Here is a 23,324-nt window from a genome sequence, read left to right on the forward strand (position 1 = left end):
ATATCTGTATATATATATATATATATATATATATATATATATATATTTGTTTTATAAGACTTTTTTGACTTTTTTATAGAGAGAGGGAGGGAGAGGGAGAGGGAGAGAAACATCCATGTGAGAGCAAAACGCCATCGGTTACCTCCTGCGTATGCTTTGACCGGGAATTGAATCAGCAGCCTTTCAATGCATGGGACAAGGCCCAACCAATTGAGCCACACTGGCCAGGGGTATATGCTCTTTTTAATGTAATTTATTTATCTGCATATCTCTCCTGGACTTCAAGTAGAATCTGATGACATCAGAGTAGTCTACTCAGAGCCGGTATTTGGCAATTTTCACAGTTGTTTTATGTACTCTTATTACAATGGTGTAATTCTGAGAGTTATCCCTCTGTTATAGACAAAGAAACTGGTTTAAAGAAATTAAGTGAAGGAGGATATACTCAAACCAAGTCTAATATTATTTCAGTTACCCCACAGTTGCCTCTGTCTCTATATAAGTTTATAAGAGATGTAACTCCTCACATAGCATCTGTATTTATTTAAAAGAGTAATTACTAGTGACTTTAACTTTGTGTCAGGTGGATTTTTTAATAACCTATCATAAATTTGAATATTTCTGCCAAGACAGAGTTTAATGATTTGCATTGCTCTCTTTCCTAATGAACATGATAGGTCAAAAATATGAATGTGCCAAGCGATGGAATGTGCACTGTGTGACCACACAGTGGTTTTTTGATAGTGTTGAGAAAGGTTTTTGTCAGGATGAATCCATGTACAAGACAGAGCCTAGACCAGAAACAAACATTATGCCTGATACTTCAACTCCTGCTGGCCAGATCAACACAATTAATAGTAAGTCTCACTGGGATTAAAGTAAACTATCAGTTTTCTGTGTAAGAATTGATAATAGGATCAGTGAGAGATAGTAGGGAATTCCATCTTTTCTCGCTCTACCTCTAGGCATAATTGTATTAGAACCAAATTGAATGAAAAATTAGTTAAGAACTTCTGATATTTTTTTTTTGTAATGAATGCATACTTTCTTTCATACCCTGATGTAATGAAGAAGATGCTTAAAGAAATTAAGAATACTAACAGATAGACTTAAAATTTTAATTTTTAAAAACTTGACTGGTGTGCAAATATTATTAGTACATTTCCTTTTTTTATTAGTTTGCTGCTGTTATAGATCATCTATATTCGTATAAAATTTAAAACCGTTTCTAGTTTGTAGGTTTCATGTTGGGCAATTGAGAAATGTTTATAAACTATTTTTTTAACATTAGCTTCCTGGGCCTTAAGGCCAGCAACTTTAGATTTTTTATTAAAAGTTAGTCACTGTTAAGTAAACATATTAAATATATTTTCATTTCAATAAAATATGAGCCTTAGTTTTATTTTTCCTTTTCGTATTTTGCCACCAAGATTTCAGTAAAAACACTTGAATCTTAACTTTGGAAGCTGTTCATAGCTCTGTGTGTATCAGAAAACTTAATCTATAGAAAAACATGTAATCAGTTATTTTATCTTCATAAATATTACATCTTTGTTTAATATGTAGGTCGTACTCTTTCAGATGTCAGCAATATTTCCAACATCAATGCAAGTTGCATAAATGAATCGATATTTAATTCCATTCTTAATAGCAAAGTGGAGCCTATACTTGAAAACCTAGAAAATCTGGATGTCAGTGCCTTTCAAGCACCTGAAGATTTATTAGATGGTTGTCGGGTATGTCTTTATTATGTAATAATTGCAGTAAGTGACAGTGTACATCAGTACTTCCTAGTCTGACTTTGAAGACCCTTCAGAGTTGGGCTTCCTCCTTTTCTGCATAAACCCTCCACACTAGCTAAGCAGGTGCACTTATTAGGCCATATCCATCCTTTATCTGTCAGGGTCCCTCTGCCTGGGATGTACCTTCATCTGTCATCCTTCAAAGTCTATTCAGAAGATAATTTTATTCTGGCTTTTATTTAAAGCACCAAAGTAATTATCAGATATCTACTGTAAAGTACAAGAATGCTTTGGGATTATGAAGACGTGATAAAAATCAAAATTTCAGAATACACTCTTCATTATATCTTTTTTTTCTCGTTTTTTCCTATCAATATATCTTAAAACACACATCTTATTTACACACAGTAGATTTTGATATATATATTTATAATGTGTTATTTGTGAGAGAAATAGTGTCTTACATGCATTAATCAAAGTAAATTCTTTCTTTGCAGATATATCTTTGCGGTTTTAGTGGCAGAAAACTAGATAAACTGAGAAGGCTTATTAACAGTGGAGGTGGAGTTCGTTTTAACCAGCTCAATGAAGATGTAACTCATGTTATTGTGGGAGATTATGATGATGAATTGAAGCAGTTTTGGGATAAATCAGCCCACAGGTTTTGTCATTTTTTAATTCACAGCAATTTCTATTCTGTAATAATGCTTCTTAAAATTGCATGTTCATGTAATTTTGGAAATTGCATGGCAGGTGGGATTATGGTCTTTATAGTTTAAACTAACATATAATTCTGCATTATTTTTTAGGCCTCATGTAGTGGGAGCAAAATGGTTGCTACAGTGTTTTAGTAAAGGTTATATGCTTCCTGAAGAGCCATACATCCATGCTAATTACAAACCAGTGGAAATCCCAGTTTCAGATCAACCTGAAAGTAAAACAGCTCTTTTAAAAAAGAACAACAGCTTCTCCAAGAAAAACTTCGCTTCTGCTGAAAAGCATGAGCAAGCTGATGAAGATCTGCTCTCTCAATATGTAAATAATAACGCAACAGTAGGTAAGAAATAATTGATTAGTGTTTATAGTTATTGGGAACTATTTTAGTAGTAGCATAAAAAATATTTTTATTTTGAGAGTACATTTATTAAACCTGGGGACAGTGAAACAAGGAAAGGCTTAGAATAGAAGCAGTAGCCTGGCCAGTGTAGCTCGGTTGAGTATTGACCCATAAACCAGGAGGTCACGGTTAGATTCCTGATCAGGGCACACGCCCAGGTTGTAGGCTTGATCCCCAGTAGGGAGCATGCAGAAGGCAGCTGATCAATGATTTTTCTCATTATTAATGTTTCTATCTCTTTCCCTCTCCCTTCCTCTCTAGAATCAATAGAAATATATTTAAAAAATAATAAAATGAATACACTTAAAAAAAAAAAAGGAAGAAGAAACTCCAAATAGATCAGAAATTCTAATGTGGACCAAAAAAAAAAAAAAAAAAAAAAGCAGTAAGATAGAGCCTAGGCAGGGCTGGTTTGGCTAACTGGAAAGTCAGAGAAAAGAGGCCTTGGAGACAGGGTCAGGGGGTTAGTCTGGGACAAGCTGCTGCTGCCCATTGCTCCCCTGGTTACAAATCTGAGGACGCTTAGAGTTTAGGACAGCCATGGGCAAACTACGGCCCGCGTTTGAAATGATTAAAACTAAAAAAAAAAAAAAAGACTGTACCTTTTTATGTAATGATGTTTACTTTGAATTTATATTAGTTCACACAAACACTCCATCCATGCTTTTGTTCCGGCCCTCCCATCCAGTTTAAGAACCCATTGTGGCCCTCGAGTCAAAAAGTTTGCCCATCCCTGGTTTAGGAGATATATGCCTGAGAGGGAGAGAGCCTGTTAGTTACTTTTTCTAAGCAGGCAAAGTTAAGAAACCTCAGACCCTCTTTCTCACTTGTACTCAAGGGCTCCCCTTTCATCTGTTTTGTATTTGGCATCACTTGGTTTGAGTTTATAACATGAAGTTTTTGTTTTTTAATTATAGTTTACATTCAGTATTTTGTATTTCAGGTGTACAGCATAGTGTTTAGACGATCATACTTTACATAATGATACCCCCAATCTTTTTTTTTTTTTAATTGATTTCAGAGAGGGAGAGAAAAAGAGAAACATCAGTGATGAGAGAGAATCATTGATCGGCTGCCTCCTGCGGGCCCCACACTGGGGATTGAGCCAACAACCCCGGTATGTGCCCTGACTGGGAATTGAACTGTGAACTCCAGGTTCATAGGTTGACGTTCAAACACTGAGCCACGCCAGCTAGGCACCCCCAATCTTTCACTACCATCTTCACCATACATCGCTATTTTGATATTATTGTCTATATTCCCTATGTTGTACTTGACATCCCTGTGACTATTTTATAACAACCTTGTAACAAATATCTCTTACTGGGTTATTGTGGGTTTTAGTGCATACAGTACTATACTGTGGACTACTGCCACCTCAGGTATTCTCAGTGTGGTAGGGAAATTGCCACTGAAGAGTAGTAAGCATCATATGTCCTTTAAAAAAAATGAAAGATTTAATACATCCAAAAAGATATAAAGAATAATATAATTAATAACTGTATACTGCTATCTAGCTTTAAAAAAATAAAGAATATTCTATGCCTGTCAATTCCTCCCCATCTTTTTATAGTTTACAATCTGTGTAAACAACACATATACACTGTTCATTTTGTGTATATTAACTTAAATGATAGATGGTGTGTCCTCTCTTTCTACCTCCTTCTCTAAATGTGAGAGATATTCATCTGATCCAACTAAGTAATTAAGAAAAGACCACACTGCTATATGAGCATATTATAATGTTTCCATTTCCCCACTTATGGACATTTTTATAATCTTTCCTTTGCCAATACAAACAATACTACTGAGATTGTTCTTATGCATGTTTCTGCACATGAGCAAGAATTTTTCTAGGGTGGGCGTGGTTGGTTCATGGGATACGTATTTATATAATGCAAATTGCTTTGTCTTTGTTTACCACTTTACAATAGAATGATAGTAAGGGTTTCTGTTGCACATACTTTCAACGTTTAGTATTTCTTGTAAGTTTGACATTTCTGCCAGTTTGATGGATGTAAAGAAAGATCTCATAGTCATTTTGAGTGCTATTTGGACATAATATCTTTATTTTTATTTTTTTGGCCATAATATTTTAAGGTAGTTGAATTTTTCAATCTGTTCTTTTGTGGTTGTGCTTTTCTATTTTATGTAAGTTTTCCTACCCTGAGTCATAAAGTTACTCCTTTTTAACATTGCTTTTATTTCTATTTTCATTTAATCACATTACAGTTTTCTTATTTTTTTTTAAAAATATATTTTATTGATTTTTTACAGAGAGGAAGGGAGAGAGATAGAGAGTTAGAAACATCGATGAGAGAGAAACATCGATCAGCTGCCTCCTGCACACCCCCTACCGGGGATGTGCCTGCAACCCAGGTACATGCCCTTGACCGGAATCGAACCGGGAACCTTTCAGTCCGCAGGCCGACGCTCTATCCACTGAGCCAAACCGGTTTCGGCACATTACAGTTTTCTTAAACGGAACACTAGGCTATATATACTAGAGGCCCGGTGCACGAAAATCATGCCCCTCTCACAGTCTGGGAGCCCTCAGTGGATGTCCTACTGATGGCCACAGTCTGGCAGCAGAGGCTCGTAGCAGGCGTCCCGTGTGTGTGTGTCTGTCTGTCTGTCTGTCTGTCTCTGTCTGTCTGTCTGCTAGGGCCTGCCCCAGCCGCGCCAAGTAGGCTCGAAGCAGTTGCCGTGTGTGTGTGTGTGTGTGTGTGTGTGTGTGTGTGTGTGTCCCCACTGGGGGTCTGCCCCCAGCCACATTGGAGGCTCAGAGCAGGCACTGTGTGTGTGTGTGTGTGTGTGTGTGTGTGTGTGTGTGTCTGCTGGGGGCCTGCCCCTAGCCACACCATGGAGGCTTGGAGCAGGAGCCCCTCTCTGTTGATCTCTCAGGCTCCTGGCCTCCACTGCATGTTGTACTCTCCCTTGAGCTATGGCCAGGATGGGGGTGCTGCTTACAAGCCGGGCTTTCCTGCTCCCGGATTGCCATGGTGACCGGGGAGCAGGCCCAGCTGGGGGCTGCCCGCAGGCCAGGCTTGTTTTCCTGCTCCCGGATCACCATGGGGACTGGGGAGCAGGGAAAGTTTGGGGCTGCCCACAGGCCGGGCTTGCTTTCCTGCTCCCGGATCAGGCGTAGCTGGGGGCTGCCTACAGGCTGTACTTTCCTATTTACCAATGGCCGGATCACCACAGCGACCCAGGGCCCAGGGGCACTTTCCTGCTCTCCAATAGTCATAGGGTCCCAGCTGGGGCGGGGCTTAGCAGTGCGGGGCTTAGGCGGCATGGGGGTCCCGGCTGAGGGCTCAGGTGGCACACAGGAGTCCTGGTTGGGGGCAGGGCTTATGCCCCGCTGCCCAGGGCTGCACATGGGGCCCGGATGGCAGCTAGCGCTGTCCCGCCCTACCTGTAGTATAGGATAAGAGGCCTGGTGCACAGGTGTGGGCCAGCTGGTTTGCCCTGAAAGTGTCCCAGATCAGGGTGGGGCTCCCGCTTGGGTGCCTGGCCAGCCTGGATGACGGGCTGATGGCTGTTTGCAGCTGCTCACACCCCCTTCAGGGTGGGGGTCCCCACTGGGGTGCCTGGCCAGTCTGGGTGAGGGCCTGAGAGTCGTTTTCAGGCTGGAGGGCAACTTAAGCTCCCAGCCTCTCCTTTTTTTCTTTTTTCTTTTTAATTCTGGGATTTATTTACCTTCTATAGCTGTCACTGGAGCTGAGAGCCGGCTCCAGCTCTGAGGGCTTAAAGCAGGTTTCTGGGTCTGTTTGGCTTCTATAATTGAAACTCTGTTGCCATCACAGCAGCTCTAAGCTCTGAGGCCGAAGCTGGCTGAAAGCAGGTTTCTAGGTTTGTTTGGCTTCTATAATTGAGACTCTTGTTGCCATCACTGCAGCTCTAAGCTCTGAGGCCGAAGCTGGCTGAAAGCAGGTCTCTGGAGCCTGTTTAGCTTCTATAATTGCAACATAGTTGCTTAGAGTGCAGCTCAGAGCCGGGCTGTGGCAGGCGGCGAACCTTGGCTTCCTCCATCACTGGAGCAAGCAAGCCTCCTGTTTGCTTCAGCTGTGTGGCTGCTGGCGGCCATCTTGGTTGGCAGTTAATTTGCATATCCTGCTGATTAGCCAATGGGAAGGGTGTCAGAGTTATGGTCAATTTGCATGTTTCTCTTTTATTAGATAGGTTATTTATTTATTTACTTTTATTGATTTCAGAGAGGAAGGGAAAGAGAGAAAAAAACATCAATGATGAGAGAATCATTGATCAGCTGTCTCCTGCACATCCCCTACTGGGGATCGAGCCTGCAACCCAAGCATGTGCCCTTGACTAGAATCGAACCCAGGACCCTCCAGTCCACAGGCTGACACTCTATCCACTGATCCAAGCCAGCTAGGGCAGAACACTAGGCATTTTAATTGCGGGACTTATGACTACTGTCCTCCCAAGAGGAGCTGCCATGTTACTCTGTCAAGGGGCGGACTTACAGGTGGTTTATGTTAGTAGTGCCCCCTGCTGTTGTGTGGCAAACATCCTGGCTCTAGAAAGTTCAGGTACTTTTGGATTTCAGACCTCTCCCCACCACTGGTGTTGGTTCATTCCGCCTCTGGAGACCCTGAGCTGCATTGAGGCAGAACAGCCTTAGAGTTCCACTGTTAAGTTATTCCTTATATCTGTCTTAGAAGTCTTAAGCTTTTGCTTTTTCACATGTCTTCATTCCATATGGAGTTGATTTTTGTATTTGATGTGAACTTTTCTAATTGTATGTTATCCGTGTGGATAATCACTTGTTTTTATTTATTTATTTATTTTAATATATTTTTACTGATTTTTTACAGAAAGGAAGGGAGATAGTCAGAAACATCAATGAGAGAGAAACATCGATCAGCTGCCTCCTGCACATCTACTGGGGATGAGCCCGCAACCCAGGTACATGCCCTTGACCGGAATCGAACCTGGGACCTTTCAGTCTGCAGGCCGATGCTCTATCCACTGAGCCAAACCGGTTTCGGCTAATCACTTGTTTTTAATACTTTTTATTGAATAGTCCATTGTTTCTCCACTAGTTAGCACTACTGCCTCTGTCATTTTAAGGTTCTGTTAAGTGGGGATCTGTTTAGGCTTTCCATTCTGTTCCATTGAGATACCACACTTGATAAACTGTCTTATTATAATCATCTTGTAATATGTTTGGCTATCTGAGATTAAAAGACTCCAATTTTCTTTACAAAAGTGTTTCAAGTCTTCTTGTACCTTTGCTTCCATACCAATTTTTAAAATTAGTTTGTCAAGAAGAAAAGATTCATTTATGTTTTAGCATGTGTCAGAATTTCAAATTTAGTTTTTTATGTGTTTTGAGTTTTTTTAAACTTAGTCAATTTTGTCTGATATTAATCCCTGCCTCATGTGTATTAGCATTAGTATGACTGACTTTTTCTTTTAACTGTAAATTTGGTTGATTTATGTTTATTGTTATTTGTGATATATTTTTATTCTACCATCTTATTTTTTATTTTGTCCCATTTTTCTATGTTTCCCACTCTAAACTTCATATCTTTCCCTCTACTGATTTGGAAATTAAATATTTTTATTTAACTTATTTTTTTAAGTGATTTGAACAGCCTTAATTGGTTGCAATGGGAAGTGGAAAAGGCAAGGATATGACAGCTCTGGCTCCTGAGGCAGCTTCACAGACTCTGTAGCCACCCTTGAAAAGCTTTTTTAGAGAAGGAAGGGAGAGAGAGAAACATTGATGTGAGAGCTGGTCCTGGAAAATAGGAGCATGGTTGTCTGTTTGTTAACTGGTCAAGAATGGTTTCTGGCTGGGCTGGTGTAGTTCAGTGGTTGAGCATTGACCTATGAACTGGAAGGTCACAGTTCGATTCCATGTCAGAGCACAAACCCGGGCTTCGGGCTCAATCCCAAGTAGTGGGTTATGTGGGAGGCAGCCGATCAGTGATTCTCTTTCATCATTGATGTTTTCTCTCTCTGAAATCAATAAAAACATATATTTTTAAAAAGCATAACTATTAAACTACTTTGCAGAATGTTTTATACTCTGATGTCACCTTCCTCATATATCTCCATAAATTATAAACATATACTATTATTCTTTTTATTCATTATAGTATGTAACTGAGGATCAGAGTTTCCTGACCTGATCAGTAAATGCTCTATTGAAAACTATACTTCTTCAGAGTGCCAATAAGAGCAATTTAACTTTCATTACGTAGGAATAAGCTATGTACGTTTACATATAACATATTTAAATATGTATGTCAGTGACTAGTTTAAAAGTAAAAATTTTAATGTCTATTTGAGATTAGAATAGAAATAAGAAGACAACATTATAACAATGTTATGGACTCTGGAGCCACACAGAGATTGGTTTATATCATTTTTGCCACTTAATAACTGACATTAGGCAAGTTACGTAACCTCTTTAAGCCTGAGATTTCGCCTGGAGAAAGGGTATAGATATTCTAATAGTGTCAACCCCATAGTATCATGAGCATTAATCACATGCATGTAAAACACTTGGGCACAATGCCTGTAAAGATGAATACAGGAAGAATCCTTGAATAGCTTCTAGGCTTACTTGAATCCCACATAGGAGGGGCTGGCAAACCGTTTTTATAAAAGGTCAGATGGTAAGTATTTTGGGCTTTGCCAGCCACATTCTCTGTATCATGTATTCTGTTTTTACAATAAATTTTAAAAAATATAAAAGCCATTCTTAACCCACAGACTGTGAGAGGCCCATTTTGGCCCCTAGGCTGTAGTTTGCTGATCCTACTGTAAAATGTTAACCTTCCAACATGGCACCACTAGAGTTTTTAAGAACACACTAAGTTTTTACCTCCTAAACTTTTAGCCTTGATCTGACAATGTTTGTTGTACACTAGGGACTGTGTATTTTAGTTACTGACATTTATATTTTATATAGCTATGTCTTTTTTCTTTTACTACCCATCTGTCAGCCAACTTGATCTTAAAAAGAAGTTAAGATCATTTGCTTGGGTCCTTGATCAGTTCTCTTAAGAAAACTGTATAGAAGCTAAGTAGCTCCAATCTTCTATCTACAATAATAAAAGCATAATATGCTAATTAGACCGGACGACCTTCTGGACGAAGCCACGTTGGTGGGGGGGTGGGTAGGGTTTGGGGGGAAGGGGCAGCGGCGGGGGGCTGAGCCCCTTGCACAAATTTTATGCATTGGGCTTCTAGTTTCAATATAAAACATTTTAGGAATTCGTAAAAGAAGTAACCATAGTTCTCTTATTATTATATTTATACAGTTATTTTCATGTAAATGGCTTGACTACTTGAGGCCTGTTACTTCTGTTTTTTCTTTAATGATATACTCCCTAATGTGAATTATCTAAACCAGTTTTGGAACTAAGACACACCTTGGGGTGATTAGAGCTTCATAATTTTCAACTAATTAGAGTTTCTAGTATGCTAGGAGTACTTAGAATGGTTAGCATGATTGCTGATACCCTTCCTAATGAAACATGGTAATACTGATAACATTCTTGATAACCCAGAAGATGGAGTGGTTTCATATCCTTTATGCATTGTGTATTTATTAAAGCCTTAGTTTTTAAGTGTAGTCACAATTCTCAGACTCTGTGTTACCTTAATATCCTTGCTAGAAAGTAAACTTTATAAGATAAACTGTTAGAAAACATTCCTTTTTCTCTTCCAGTTGAAGCTGCAAAGTCTGAAGTTGGGGCCTTTAATGACACTACTCATGTTGAGCCCTTGAATGATTCTACTCATATTTCTATGCAAGAAGAAAACCAATCTTCTGTCAGTCATGACCCCCCTGATTACTCTACAATTACTGAAGAAGGTTTATTTAGCCAAAAGAGTTTCCTTGTTTTGGGTTTTAATAGTGAAAATGAGTCTAACATTGCAACTGCCATAAGAGAAAATGCTGGAACAACCGTATCCCTTCAGAGCAGAATTGTTGCCGATTATGCAGTAGTTCCTCTGCTGGGGTCTGAAATAGAAGCAACTGTGGGAGAAGTTGTTACAAATACGTGGCTGGTAAGAAAATACATATGAATGCCAAGAGTGCTAATGTTTATTAGCAGTTCAATTTAGGTAAATTGGTGTTTGGGTATGGGCAGTGAGTGACTGGGTTTTCTTTTAGCAAAGGAAGTGCTAAAACAGGAAAACATTCAAGCTTCTTGGCCCTAACCCTGGTGGGGACTGTCGTTGCCCGGGGCCAGAGCAGCAGCATTTCTTGTTAGGGAGTTACTCCAGGTCATCGCATACAATTTCAGTTTTCCCGGTTTTCTTACCACCAAAGCATGACATGCACTTTTGTATTCCATCTTGTTGGCTTATCACTGGTAATTTCACCATTGATTTTTTTTTTTTAACTTTTCAAGTATTTAGAGGAAAAAATTATAAACTAATACATTGAAAGACATTAAATTTGAAACAATATTCAATAACTTCAGTAAGCCTGATTTAATATTAATATTTTAGAATGTAATATTTAATAGAATAAACTGAGATATTCCTTTACATATTTAAAATGTAATGAGAATAAGCATACACAAGTTTATATTAAAGTTTCTTTTCATTTAACCAAAATTATTGCTACTATAACTGAACCAGTGTTAGCGACTGGTTGCTTATTTCAGGTTGATGTTGTTTCTCTTGTTTTTAAAGGTAACTTGTATAGAGTATCAGACATTAATTGATCCCAAGTCAAGTCCTCTCTTCAAGCCAGTCCCAGTAAAGGCAGGAATGACTCCTTTAGAGGATTGTGTTATTTCCTTCAGCCAGTGTGTGGGAGCAGAAAAAGACTCATTGACATTCTTAGCAAAGTTCCTTGGAGCAAGGTATGTAATATTTTTAGTGTACCTGCTGTCTTGACGTACTTTTGTTTGTTTTGACTTATTAGAAAGCCTCCAAGTTAGAATTTGGCTGGGTGTCTTTATAATATTTACCCTAGTATGGGTAGTGTGAAGTGTTTCTATGTGATGGCTCAACAGGAGAAGGGAGAGTGTATCAGGTGGGTGCCTGGCAAATAGTAAGACTACAGACATTAATGCTTACCTGCCGGGAAAGGGAATATTTAAAGCTGATATGTGCACCTTTATTGCTTATCTAAGCATTATTTCAGCCAGAAATGCAAATGTTAAGTGGGAATAATGAATATTTTGGGAGAAAGAAAATGAATTTAAAAGTTGCTTCCAAAATCCAAATTAACCCTAAGTGAACATTAGATGGTAGTTGTTTTAAAAGAAATAGAAAACTATTACATTAGTAATTATAAATGAACTAAACTTTTACATAAAAGAATAGTTATTTAGCCCATCCGGTGTGGCTCAGTGGTTGAGCACCGACCTATGAACCAGGAGGTCATGGTTTGATTCCTGGTCAGGGCACATGCCCAGATTGTGGGCTTGATCCCCAGTGTGGGGTGTGCAGAAGGCAGCCAATCAATGATTCTCTCATCATTGATGATTCTCTCATCATTGATGTTTCTATCTCTCCCTCTCCCTTCCTCTCTGAAATCAATAAATACATTTTTTAAAAACAGCTGATTTGGCTGCTCAAAATAAATAAGTAAATAAATAAAGTTATTTTAGATTATGAAGCAAACTTAAAAAATTTTAAGCAAGAAGTGCACCTAAAATTAAGTGATTAAGAACAAAAAAAGATTGTCAAAGATATGTCAAGTAAATGCAAACAGAAAGGAGGGCCCTGGCCCTGTGGCTCGGTTGGAACATCATCCTGTACACCAAATGGTTGCGGGTTCCATTCCAGGTAAGGACACATGTGTAGTTTGCATGTTCAGTCTCCAGTCAGGGCATGAACAGGAGGCAACATCAATGTTTATTTCTCACATTGATGTTTCTCTCTCCATCACTCCCTCTCTCCACACCACCCTCCTTCTCTTCCTCTCCCTCTCTTCCCTCTCTTCTTCCTCTCTCCCTCTTCCTCTCTCGCTTCCTCTCTCTAAAATCAATAAAAACATCCTTGGGAGAGGATTAAAAAAAAAGAGGGAAATGAGGAGAAAGCAAGATGGCGGCATAGGTTAACACCGGAGTTTGCTGCCTCCAACAACCACTTCAAAAATACAACTAAAAGACGGAACGGACATCATCCAGATCACAGGAAGGCTGGCTGAGTGGAAGTTCTACAACTAGGAGGAAAGAGAATAAATAGCATACCGAGACTCAGAGGAGGCGCAGTGCTGAAGTCAAATACTAAGGTGCGGGGTGCATGCAGAGCGGGCTGGCGGTGGAGGGCACGGTTGTCTTTTTCAATCGGGAGGGAGTCCCAGACTCTGAGCTCCAGATCCGGGCGAGTCTCTAGGGACCCAGACTCAAACGGGAGAAGTGGGACTGTCTTGCTTCGGTCGGAACTCGAAGGCAGCTTTCTCTCCGAGGTTTGCAGCGGTTGCTGGGACTCTGAGAGGCAGAGCACCTAGGGACGGGACTGAGAGTAGCCATAAGTGCTCGCTCCGCCCGCCCTGTTGATCCCCTGGGACCCGCCCCGCCCAAGCCCTGTAAAGAGACATTTGCCGGATAGCCTCAGGCAAAGGCTAGATTAGACCTCCCTAGAGGACAGAAGTTCTCTCACTGCAGACACAGCTGATTCTCACAGCCACTTGGCCTGCGGAGACAAAGAAACAGGACAGAAATGACAGAAATGGAAGCTATAGAGCTCAAAACCACACTTTTAAGGTCTTTCAATAATTTTCTAGAAACTGCTGATAAATGTAGTGAGATCCTCAAGAAATCTAATGAGAACCTCGATGTTGTGATAAAGAACCAACTAGAAATTAAGCATACACTGACTGAAATAAAGAATATTATACAGACTCCCAACAGCAGACCAGAGGAACGCAAGAATCAAGCCAAAGATTTGAAATGCGAAGAAGCAAAAAACACCCAACCGGAAAAGCAAAATGAAAAAACAATCCGAAAATACGAAGACAGTGTAAGGAGCCTCTGGGACAGCTTCAAGCGTACCAACATCAGAATTATAGGGGTGCCAGAAGATGAGAGAGAGCAAGATATTGAAAACCTATTTGAAGAAATAATGACAGAAAACTTCCCCCACCTGGTGAAAGAAATAGACTTACAGGTCCAGGAAGCGCAGAGAACCCCAAACAAAAGGAATCCAAAGAGGACCACACCAAGACACATCATAATTAAAATGCTAAGAGCAAAAGACAAAGAGAGAATCTTAAAAGCAGCAAGAGAAAGAAACACAGTTACCTACAAGGGAATACCCATACAACTGTCAGTGGATTTCTCAACAGAAACTTTGCAGGCCAGAAGGGAGTGGCAAGAAATATTCAAAGTGATGAATGCCAAGAACCTACAACCAAGATTACTTTATCCAGCAAAGCTATCATTCAGAATCGAAGGTCAGATAAAGAGCTTCACAGATAAAGAAAAGCTAAAGGAGTTCATCACCACCAAACCAGTATTATATGAAATGCTGAAAGGTATCCTTTAAGAAGAGGAAGAAGAAGAGAAAGGTAAAGATACAAATTATGAACAACAAATATGCATCTATCAACAAGTGAATCTAAGAATCAAGTGAATAAATAATCTGATGAACAGAATGAACTGGTGATTATAATAGAATCAGGGACATAGAAAGGGAATGGACTGACTATTCTTGGGGGGTAAAGGGGTGTGGGAGATGCGGGAAGAGACTGGACAAAAATCGTGCACCTATGGCTGAGGACAGTGGGTGGGGAGTGAGGGCGGAGGGTGGGGCGGGAACTGGGAGGAGGGGAGTTATGGGGGGGAAAAAAAGGAACAAATGTAATAATCTGAACAATAAAGATTTAATTTAAAAAAAAAGATTGAAAAAAAAAGAGGGGTTGCAATTTTAATGCCAGACAAAAAGGATTTATAAATCAAGAGTACTATTCACACTGAAGGATATATGTAACATAGACCATGACTGTCATTCATAAAACAAAAACAATAGGAGATTTAAGGAGGAATCAACAGAAATACATTCCTTGTAGGAGACTTGAATTCCCATCTTTTTACTTCATGACAGGTCAAACAGAAAACAAGGAAGGATAGAGTTAAATAACATAGTTAGACATGTACCCTGAAACAGTGAGCATACCTGTTCAAGTGCCTGTGGAACATGCATAAATATTGCCTAAAGAAATTTGCCACAAAGAAAGCCTCAGTAAATTCCTAAAGTAGAAAGAGTGCAAACTCTGTTCCAAAAAACTGGAAATGAATAGTAGAAATAGAAAGTGAAAAGACCTCGTCAACTGGACATTCTTTAACTGTTTTTAACAACTCGTGGTTCAAAGAGGAATTTGAAACCATTTATAAGCCTAGAAATTGTTATCAAATCAGTAGTGACAAGGAACTCTAGTGCCCAGATTGTGATCTTAAAAATGTTTTTGATTTTTTTTTTTTTGGAGAGAATGGAAGTGGGAGAGAGAGACGGACAGACAGACATTGATTTGTGTATGCATTCCTTGGTTGATTCTTATATGTGCCCTGATGGGGGATCGAACCTATAACCTTGGTGTTATCAGGATGATGTTCTAACCAACTGAGCTACTCATCCAGGGCCTGGATTGTGATCTTAAAATACCATTTCCCACTAAAGCATAAAGAAACCATTAATTCCACATTTGGGACAGCAAAAGGTACCAGTGAGTCTGGAGCACTTGTGAGACCAGATAGCAAATATTAGGGAAGGTTGTGTCAAAAGGAACTGCACTGGCTAAAGAAAGGAAAATTTAAGTATTACTAGAGATGATAATGGTAGTGGATCCAAACACATCAAATAATGTTTCAATCATGATTTCCTAATGACATCAAACAAACTAAGCTAATTGGTCATGTTTGAAAGTTTCTAGGGAACCAACCCTTCATTTTGAGAGCTGGTAAATAAAGGGAAAGAATCAAGTATACATATATTTTTGTTAATCTTCACCTGTGGAAATTTTTTCCATTGCTTTTCAGAGAGAGTGGAAAGGAAGGAGGGGTTGGTTATTTCTTGAAAGTCTAGTTTAATTAATTTGCTTGTTTTTATAAAAAAGTTTTAATTGTAGCAATACATTTTTATCCTAAAGTATTAAGGGTATTAGCTTATTTTAAGATATAGAACTGACTTTTAATCAGTGAGTACAGTATTTACTTACACATAGAACTCTGACAACACTGTTGTGTTAGAAACTTCATTCGTAGTTTGCTGGCTAATCGTGTATATGACCATTTGCTTTCTTTAAATACAACTTCTAGCGTTCAAGAATTCTTTGTTCGCAAATCCAACGCAAAGAAAGGCATGTTTGCTAGTACACATCTTGTGTTGAAAGAACCAAGTGGTTCTAAATACGAAGCTTCCAAGAAGTGGAATTTACCGGCGGTTACTATAGCTTGGCTGTTGGAGACTGCTAGAACTGGAAGGAGAGCAACTGAAAACCATTTTCTGATTGAAAATTCAACTAAAGAAGGTTAGTGCTTTTATTTTGTTGTTTTGTATATACATGGTTTTACAATTTGATGGTTTCTGGGATATCAGTGTGTCCAAGCTTAGTTTTAGGTAAGGTCATTGATTTCTACTTTTCACAATGGGCACAGTGAGCCACTGTTGGGCATTCATTATTGGGTGGGAAAATAAATGTGTGTTCATAGCACAAATGTTTAATTTGTAATTGTACTAGTGAGTGTAGGCACTATCTGAAAGTAGAGGCTGCAGAACAATATAGGGGTGTTCTAGGGGCTCAGTGTTTGAAGTCTAAAGATGGGAGCCTTGATCCCTTTTCCGTGTTCCTTCTGTGGCTCATACTGACACACTGTAATTAGTGTTCTCTCTTCTCATCTTTGGACTTGGTGTGTTTTCCCTAGCCTACCTCATGCCTGTTCCTCTTTCTTACCTTTCAGTTCTCAGCTTGGATCTCTTCCTTGGGAAGCCTTCCTTGACTCACCAAGTCTGTCCTTTGTCTTGTCATCACACCCTGCATTACCCCTTGTATAGCTCTAGTTTACTCAACTATAAGCTCTGAAAAGCAAGGAATACGCATGTCTTGGGCATTATGTATTTCCATCGGCTAGCATTGAGACTGGCATAGAGTGGCCATCTAATGTGTTTGTTAAATGGTGGAAAACAGTCGGAGGCGGGTGGGAGGACACAATAGCCAACCTCTTATAAGATGGTAGGATCCCTGGACAAACTTCACAGACAATTCAGCAGCTTAGGAACACCTCTCAGAGCCATTCCTTACCATGCAGCCTAGAAATTTTATAATTGAGGCAAAGTGACGTTTTGGTCATATTAAAATTTCATTAAGGACTTTTCCAGAAACTTGAGTAGTTGTTAACTCTGAGTACATGTCATTAGAATTTTCTTTACTCTGCCGTTGATTATGATGACATTTAATTTTTTGGCAAATTGTGAGGTTTACTGAGAATATTTTGAGTTACAGCAGGCTGAAATGGGAAATCTGATCTCATTATTTCAGTTGATGTGCTTGTCTAACTCAACTTTTTTTTTTTTTTTTTTTTTTTAAGAGGATCACTTTTTATTTTATTTCAGAGAGGGAGAGGGAAAGATAGAAACATGAATGATAAGAGAGAATCATTGATTGGCTGCCTCCCACACGCCCCCTGCTGGGGAACACGCCCATAACCCAGGCATGTGCCCTTGACTGGAATCAAACCCAGGACCCTTCAGTCGATAGGCCGACACTCTATCCACTGGGCCAAACCAGCTAGGGCTAACTCAACATATTGTAATATATCATCTGGTCTGTTTCTTTAAAAAGTAGGTATATAAGTTTGTGATTTAAAGTGTACTTGAGAATTCGCATGAAAATAACAGTAAGATAAAAATCTCACGTGCTTTAGAAGAAAAAAAGTTGATATTAGTGGCTCACATTTGCTCTTCTTTTTAAATCTCCAGAGCAAAGCTTAGAAACTGAAATCACAAATGGGATGAATCTAAGTTCAGGTGCTGCGGAGCATCCTGCCATAAGCCTGGAAACTCACAGAAAAGCCACTGTTACTCCTTTAGATATGAACCGCTTTCAGAGTAAAGCTTTCCATGCTGTGATCTCACAGCACACCGGGCAGGCTCCACAGCCCGCTCCCGCAGCACAGCCGCTGCAGAAGGAGCCCTCGTTAGACCTGGATACGCCATCAAAATTTCTGTCCAAGGACAAACTCTTCAAGCCTTCCTTTGATGTAAAGGTAAGGTTTCTAGAAAATGGTCCTGGAATTGACAGTTTTATAGTTTAAGCACCATATTCTGCATCACCTCTAAAGTTTATAGTAGTAAATTTTCCAGAGATGTTGGCAAGTAGATTCATATTATTGAGTGGAGGCCCCAGCTGTACCTGTGGTTGGTAACAGCTAGAGAAAAAAATAGTGTGAAATCAGGACCTCTTTGGGCTTCATTATTTCCATTTGTAAAATAATGGAATATATGAAGATGACCTCTAAGGTCTCATAGTTCACAGAATCTTTAAGTAGTAAATGAAGTAATAGTAGGCAGGAATATAGTTGAAATCTTTTCAGTCATTTAGACCTTTTTTTAGATACCTTGCAGAGGAAAGCTCGTGGTTCTGAAATAGTTTCTGTAAAGTTATAAAACACTTTTAAAGCTTTCATTGTTTAGAGCAGTGATTTTTCAACTGGTGTACCACAGGATTTTTAAAACATGCAGTACTTGGCTAGTCAGGGGCACTCACCTCTTTTCCCTTAGATTGTCAATTTTTAATATACACATTCGGAAAACCTACTTTGTTATGTAAAGGACTTTCAGCTTTAATGGACACCCCCGCACCTAAATTAGTTCGTTATATTGAGGTTTTACTGTAGTACTAAAAATCTGAAAAGAATAATTGAGGGTAGGAACTAGTCCTAGTTATTAAAACAAAGTCGCAGTAATTGAGGCAATTTGTTATTGTCACATGAGTTATCAAATCAATGCAGAAGATTACACCCCATATATAGAATTTATTATGTAATAAATGATGTATTTCAATCAGACAACTGAGGAAACAGTTGGGATGAGACTTCATAACCTAGCATCAGAATAAATACAGAGGATCATATATTTAAACATGAGAAATGAAGGCATAAAAACTCCAGAACAGACCATGAGAGTTTGTTTTTAAATAATTCAATGTGAGGAAAACCTTTCTAACTATAACGTACCCCAAATGAAAATAAAAATTCATATAAATTTGACAGTAATAAAAAGTTAACTCTACTTATTTATTCTTCTTCAGAGAGGAATAGGGAGAGAGGGTGAGAGAAACATCTATGAGGGAATCATTGATCGGCTGCCTCTTGCATGCCCCACACTGAGGATGGAGCCACCAACCCAGGCATGTGTCTTGACCAGGAATCGACCATGACCTCCTGTTCATAGGTCGACGCTAAACCACTGAGCCAGTTATCTGCATTTAAATATGAAAATTTTATAAATGTGCAGTAAAAGTAATTGCTTAAAAAAAATTCTTCCTAGCAAAAATTTGACAAACTACAAATTGGGAACAAGTGTGTGTGTGTGTGTGTGTGTGTGTGTGTGTGTGTGTGTGTATGTAAATTCATACAAGCATCTTCATGTAAGTGAATATAAAAAAGACATAACCCAATGGAAAAATGGGCAAAGGGTAGGAAGGGATAGCTATAAAAAAATTTTAAATAGAAATATTCCACATGCATAAAGATGTTTAATCTCATTTAGTATAAGAGGGTGGAAATTGAAACATACAAATACATTTAACCCACCCACTGTGTTGTCAAGCGTATTGGGAAGCATACACTCAAATGCTTTGTTCAGGAGAACGTCAGTGTTGGTACATACATTTTATTTAAGTGGTTCCCTTTACTCTTGCATGTGCAAAATGGTGTGTGTATGAGTCGTTGCGTCATTATACTGGCAAAAGACTGCTAATCTAAATATTAGTCAGTTGAGCACCATCAAATACATTCTGTATACACGTGGGATGCTGTGCTTTAAGATGGGAAAGAGAAAGCCAGCCTCTGGATGCAGTGACCTCCTCTCGTGCGGGAACTGGATGGCTTGGGCCTAGGAGCGTACTTGGTACTTTTGAAGATTCTTCTTAAGTCTCAGCTCAGTCTGACTTCTTAACCTTCCTTGTAGTTTGTCTTGCTTATATCCATTCTTGCTCACTTATTTCCGTCTATTTTTAAAAAAAATATATTTTATTGAATTTTTACAGAGAGGAAGGGAGAGGGATAGAGAGCTAGAAACACTGATGAGAGAGAAACATCGATCAGCTGCCTCCTGTACACTCCCCACTGGGGACGTGCCCGCAACCAAGGTACATGCCCTTGACTGGAATCAAACCTGGGACCCTTGAGTCCACAAGCTGACGCTCTATCCACTGAGCCAAACCGGTCAGGGCGCCGTCTGTTTTTTTGTCTGCTTGTTTGTTTTGGTTTTGATTGTCCTTTATTTAAATGTAAGATTCAGGTAAATGTGGCAAACACTGCTGAAAATGTAAGCTTCTCGGTATCTTTAAACCAATTTGTGGGATGGTATGAATTTTTTTCTTTGTAGTGTATAGATACAAATAATATTTCATTTTATTGTTTGGAGGAAAACCAGATGAGGTTACAGCTGTAATCCAGTTAATTTTGAGGATTAGCCCCCCCTTTCTCTAACTCTCCTTTTTCTCTTCCTTTCCCCTCCTCTTCCTCTCCACCTCTCTCCTTTTGTTCTCTCCCTCCGTACATATAGGATGCATTGGCAGCCTTAGAAACTCCAGGAGGACCTAGCGAAAAGAAAAGGAAGCTGAGTACACCCCTCTCTGAAGTCATTGGCAGAAACTTGAAGCTTGCTTTGGCAAATAGCTCACGAGATGCTGTGGCTCTTTCTGCCAGCCCTCCACTGAAGGACGCTCAATCAGAGACGGTAGAGTTCGATCTCTTACTGAAAAGATGTTTTAGATCAAACATTTCAAACAGTGATGGTCAATGCGTTTTATTTTCCATGGACAGGAAGAAGCTCCAAAGCCACTTCACAAGGTAGTGGTATGTGTGAGTAAAAAACTCAGTAAGAAGCAGAGTGAACTAAACGGGATTGCGGCTTCTCTAGGAGCAGATTACAGGTATTGCCCATCTTTCTGATTGGTGGAGATATGGCCTAAGTTTAAGGGGAACTTCAAGCTCTGTGACCGCCTACAAAGAAACATTTCTCTTGTCTGTTAGTCTGTCATTTTATGTACAAAATCTCTCCAAATGGTTTTTAATTCACCGCATCCTTTTAAAATGTTCTCTGCCATATCAGTTCACTCTTATATGTGTGCCTTCTAGGGTGCATTCAACAAATTTTTGACAACCTATTTTGTGCCATTCACTGTTCTAGAAACTTGGCATCTAGGTATGAAATTAAGCATATTTTTACCTAGTGATTTTGAGATTAGAGCCCTCTGAGTACTACTAAGTATTCTAGCAGTACTCCTGAATTAAAAAGGTCTTTTTGTGGATGTTTTAATTTCTATGATTTTTACTACTTTGGAGACATAGATTAGCAGATACGCTCTCGCCCTGAGAGCCAAGCGAAAGGCTTGTCTCCAGCACGAATGGCATCAGTGTGAGAGAATTGAGAGGCCCTGGCCTGTTCTGGCCAATCTGAGTTGACTGATTCTTCCACTGTCCGCAGTGCTAGCTTTCTTCATCACTTGTGTTCAGCCATTCATAGATAGCATAATGAGTGGTTTTACAAGTAGCAAACAGTTTGAGGATTATGATTAGCTTCATCTTTCCCTTTAATAGTCCTATTATTTCAGTTAGCTTTCTATTTGATAAGAGAAATTGGATCAGAATATAAAAATAAAATGTGTCACAGTTATAAGCATTTATTGTAGGATAGTGACGCTTTCTTATAACTATTATTACTACCTATTATATATATAATATAGTATTATCTATTGTTATGTTATTTAGTCACCTATTATATTACCGGTTGCTGAGCACTTAGTATGAGCATTATCTCATTTCATTTTCACAACAGTCTGAAGGTGTGTGTATGTATATATATATATAATTTGTCAAAAATTGAATGTTTCCTTGGATATTGTTTGGATGTGGACTTGATGTAAGACATAAAAGGGACATACATGACTTGTGTTTTTATGAGACTTAAAATGCCAATCCTTTCAGTATGAAAAGTAGAATATATTACTGAAATTCCTAAATAGGATTTAACTGGCCAATTGCAATAATTTAAAGTTTATATTAAATCTATGCCTGAAATGGATTTCTCGGACTTGGTGATAGTTGAGAGGGAAGAACACTTGACCATGCAGAGGTTACAGTAGTTATGTGTTCGTAGGATAATCACTTCTCAAGTGCGGATATCCCAGATATCCCCGTCCATAGCTAGGACCAGAACTTCTGAAGAGATCACTGATCCTGTCTTCCGCTTCCAGCAGTTAAACATCTAGACTAGAGCTGCTCAGCACATCAGATGCAGAAATTACAGATGTTGAATAACATTCACTGTATAAAACTTCAGAAATATGTAACTTAACCTACTTCTATAATTTAAAAAAATAAATCAGAATATATGACTAGTATGTAAGTGCCTGTGCTTGCCGACACTAGAAGAAAATGGAGTATTCATTTGGATGCATGCATATGGGAAGTTCACCTCAAATGCTGCAGCCACAGCTGAAACAGATACTACAAGCAGCATTTCTTTTGGTTATGTGACTTATCAAGAATTAAGCAAAGTACAGTCATCAGTCACTCAGTAGTTGTATGTCTGGTATACTAGTGTATATTAAAACTGGAAGAAAAAAAAACACACAGAAAAACACACACAAAAAAACCCTTGGGTTTATATGTGTAAAACAGGTTTTTGAGGTCAGGAAAATATTATGTAGGAAGAATCAGGAGATCAGAGCATAATAAAATAGTTAAGAGTGTGAGTTTTAAAGTCAAACTTGGCTCTGTCATTTCCTGAATATCCTTGAACATCTTACTTAACCATGTCCTTTAGTTCTGTTATCTGTAAAACCAATGTAATACCAGTGTTTCTGGATTGTTGTGAGGGCTGTATGGAGATGATGTGTAAACTACATGGTCTATTATGGGGTGTAGAGCAAGTGTATAATGAATAGTGACTGCCAACAACTGAAGACAGATTGAATGCTTGGATTTGAAAATACCTTTATTATAAAGTTATATCCATTATAAGAAAGTTGAAACAATTCAGAAAGGTATAAAGAAAAAAGTGATATTCTAAAGTACATCCTTCCAAATATCTATCTATATATACCTAGAAATATATGTATAAAATTTGACCAAAAAAGTGGAGCCTATCATTTAATATTCTTGCTTGTGCTAGTTCTTGCTTACGTTAGTTCTTGAAATTTTGCGAATGTCAAAATATTCTATTCATAGAAATGATGATCATCTTAAACTAATGTAGATATTTCTCTTAGTTATTTGGTTTTTATACTTGGTTGT

General features: G+C 38.8%; 1 protein-coding gene across 11 annotated transcripts in view; it reads left to right on the forward strand.

The window, feature by feature from the left end:
* TOPBP1 (DNA topoisomerase II binding protein 1) overlaps positions 1–23,324 on the forward strand; it is a 49,179-nt gene that overhangs the window by 10,797 nt on the left and 15,058 nt on the right. For 9 of the 11 annotated variants that reach the window (XR_009448543.1, XR_009448542.1, XM_059663915.1 and 6 more), the window contains 10 exons: positions 678–857; positions 1,567–1,736; positions 2,240–2,403; positions 2,552–2,799; positions 10,565–10,908; positions 11,542–11,714; positions 16,119–16,330; positions 17,779–18,065; positions 20,590–20,763; positions 20,850–20,959. Coding sequence is in view for 9 of the 11 variants with exons in the window: in XM_059663915.1 (XP_059519898.1) it covers positions 678–857; positions 1,567–1,736; positions 2,240–2,403; positions 2,552–2,799; positions 10,565–10,908; positions 11,542–11,714; positions 16,119–16,330; positions 17,779–18,065; positions 20,590–20,763; positions 20,850–20,959 (2,062 nt within the window). In the remaining 2 variants the exon portion in view is untranslated. The remainder of the gene's footprint in view (positions 1–677; positions 858–1,566; positions 1,737–2,239; positions 2,404–2,551; positions 2,800–10,564; positions 10,909–11,541; positions 11,715–16,118; positions 16,331–17,778; positions 18,066–20,589; positions 20,764–20,849; positions 20,960–23,324) is intronic. The other 2 variants (XM_059663910.1, XM_059663912.1) reach the window with 2 other exon arrangements.

This window comes from Myotis daubentonii, chromosome 14 (assembly GCF_963259705.1).
Source record: "Myotis daubentonii chromosome 14, mMyoDau2.1, whole genome shotgun sequence".
NCBI lineage: Eukaryota > Metazoa > Chordata > Mammalia > Chiroptera > Vespertilionidae > Myotis > Myotis daubentonii.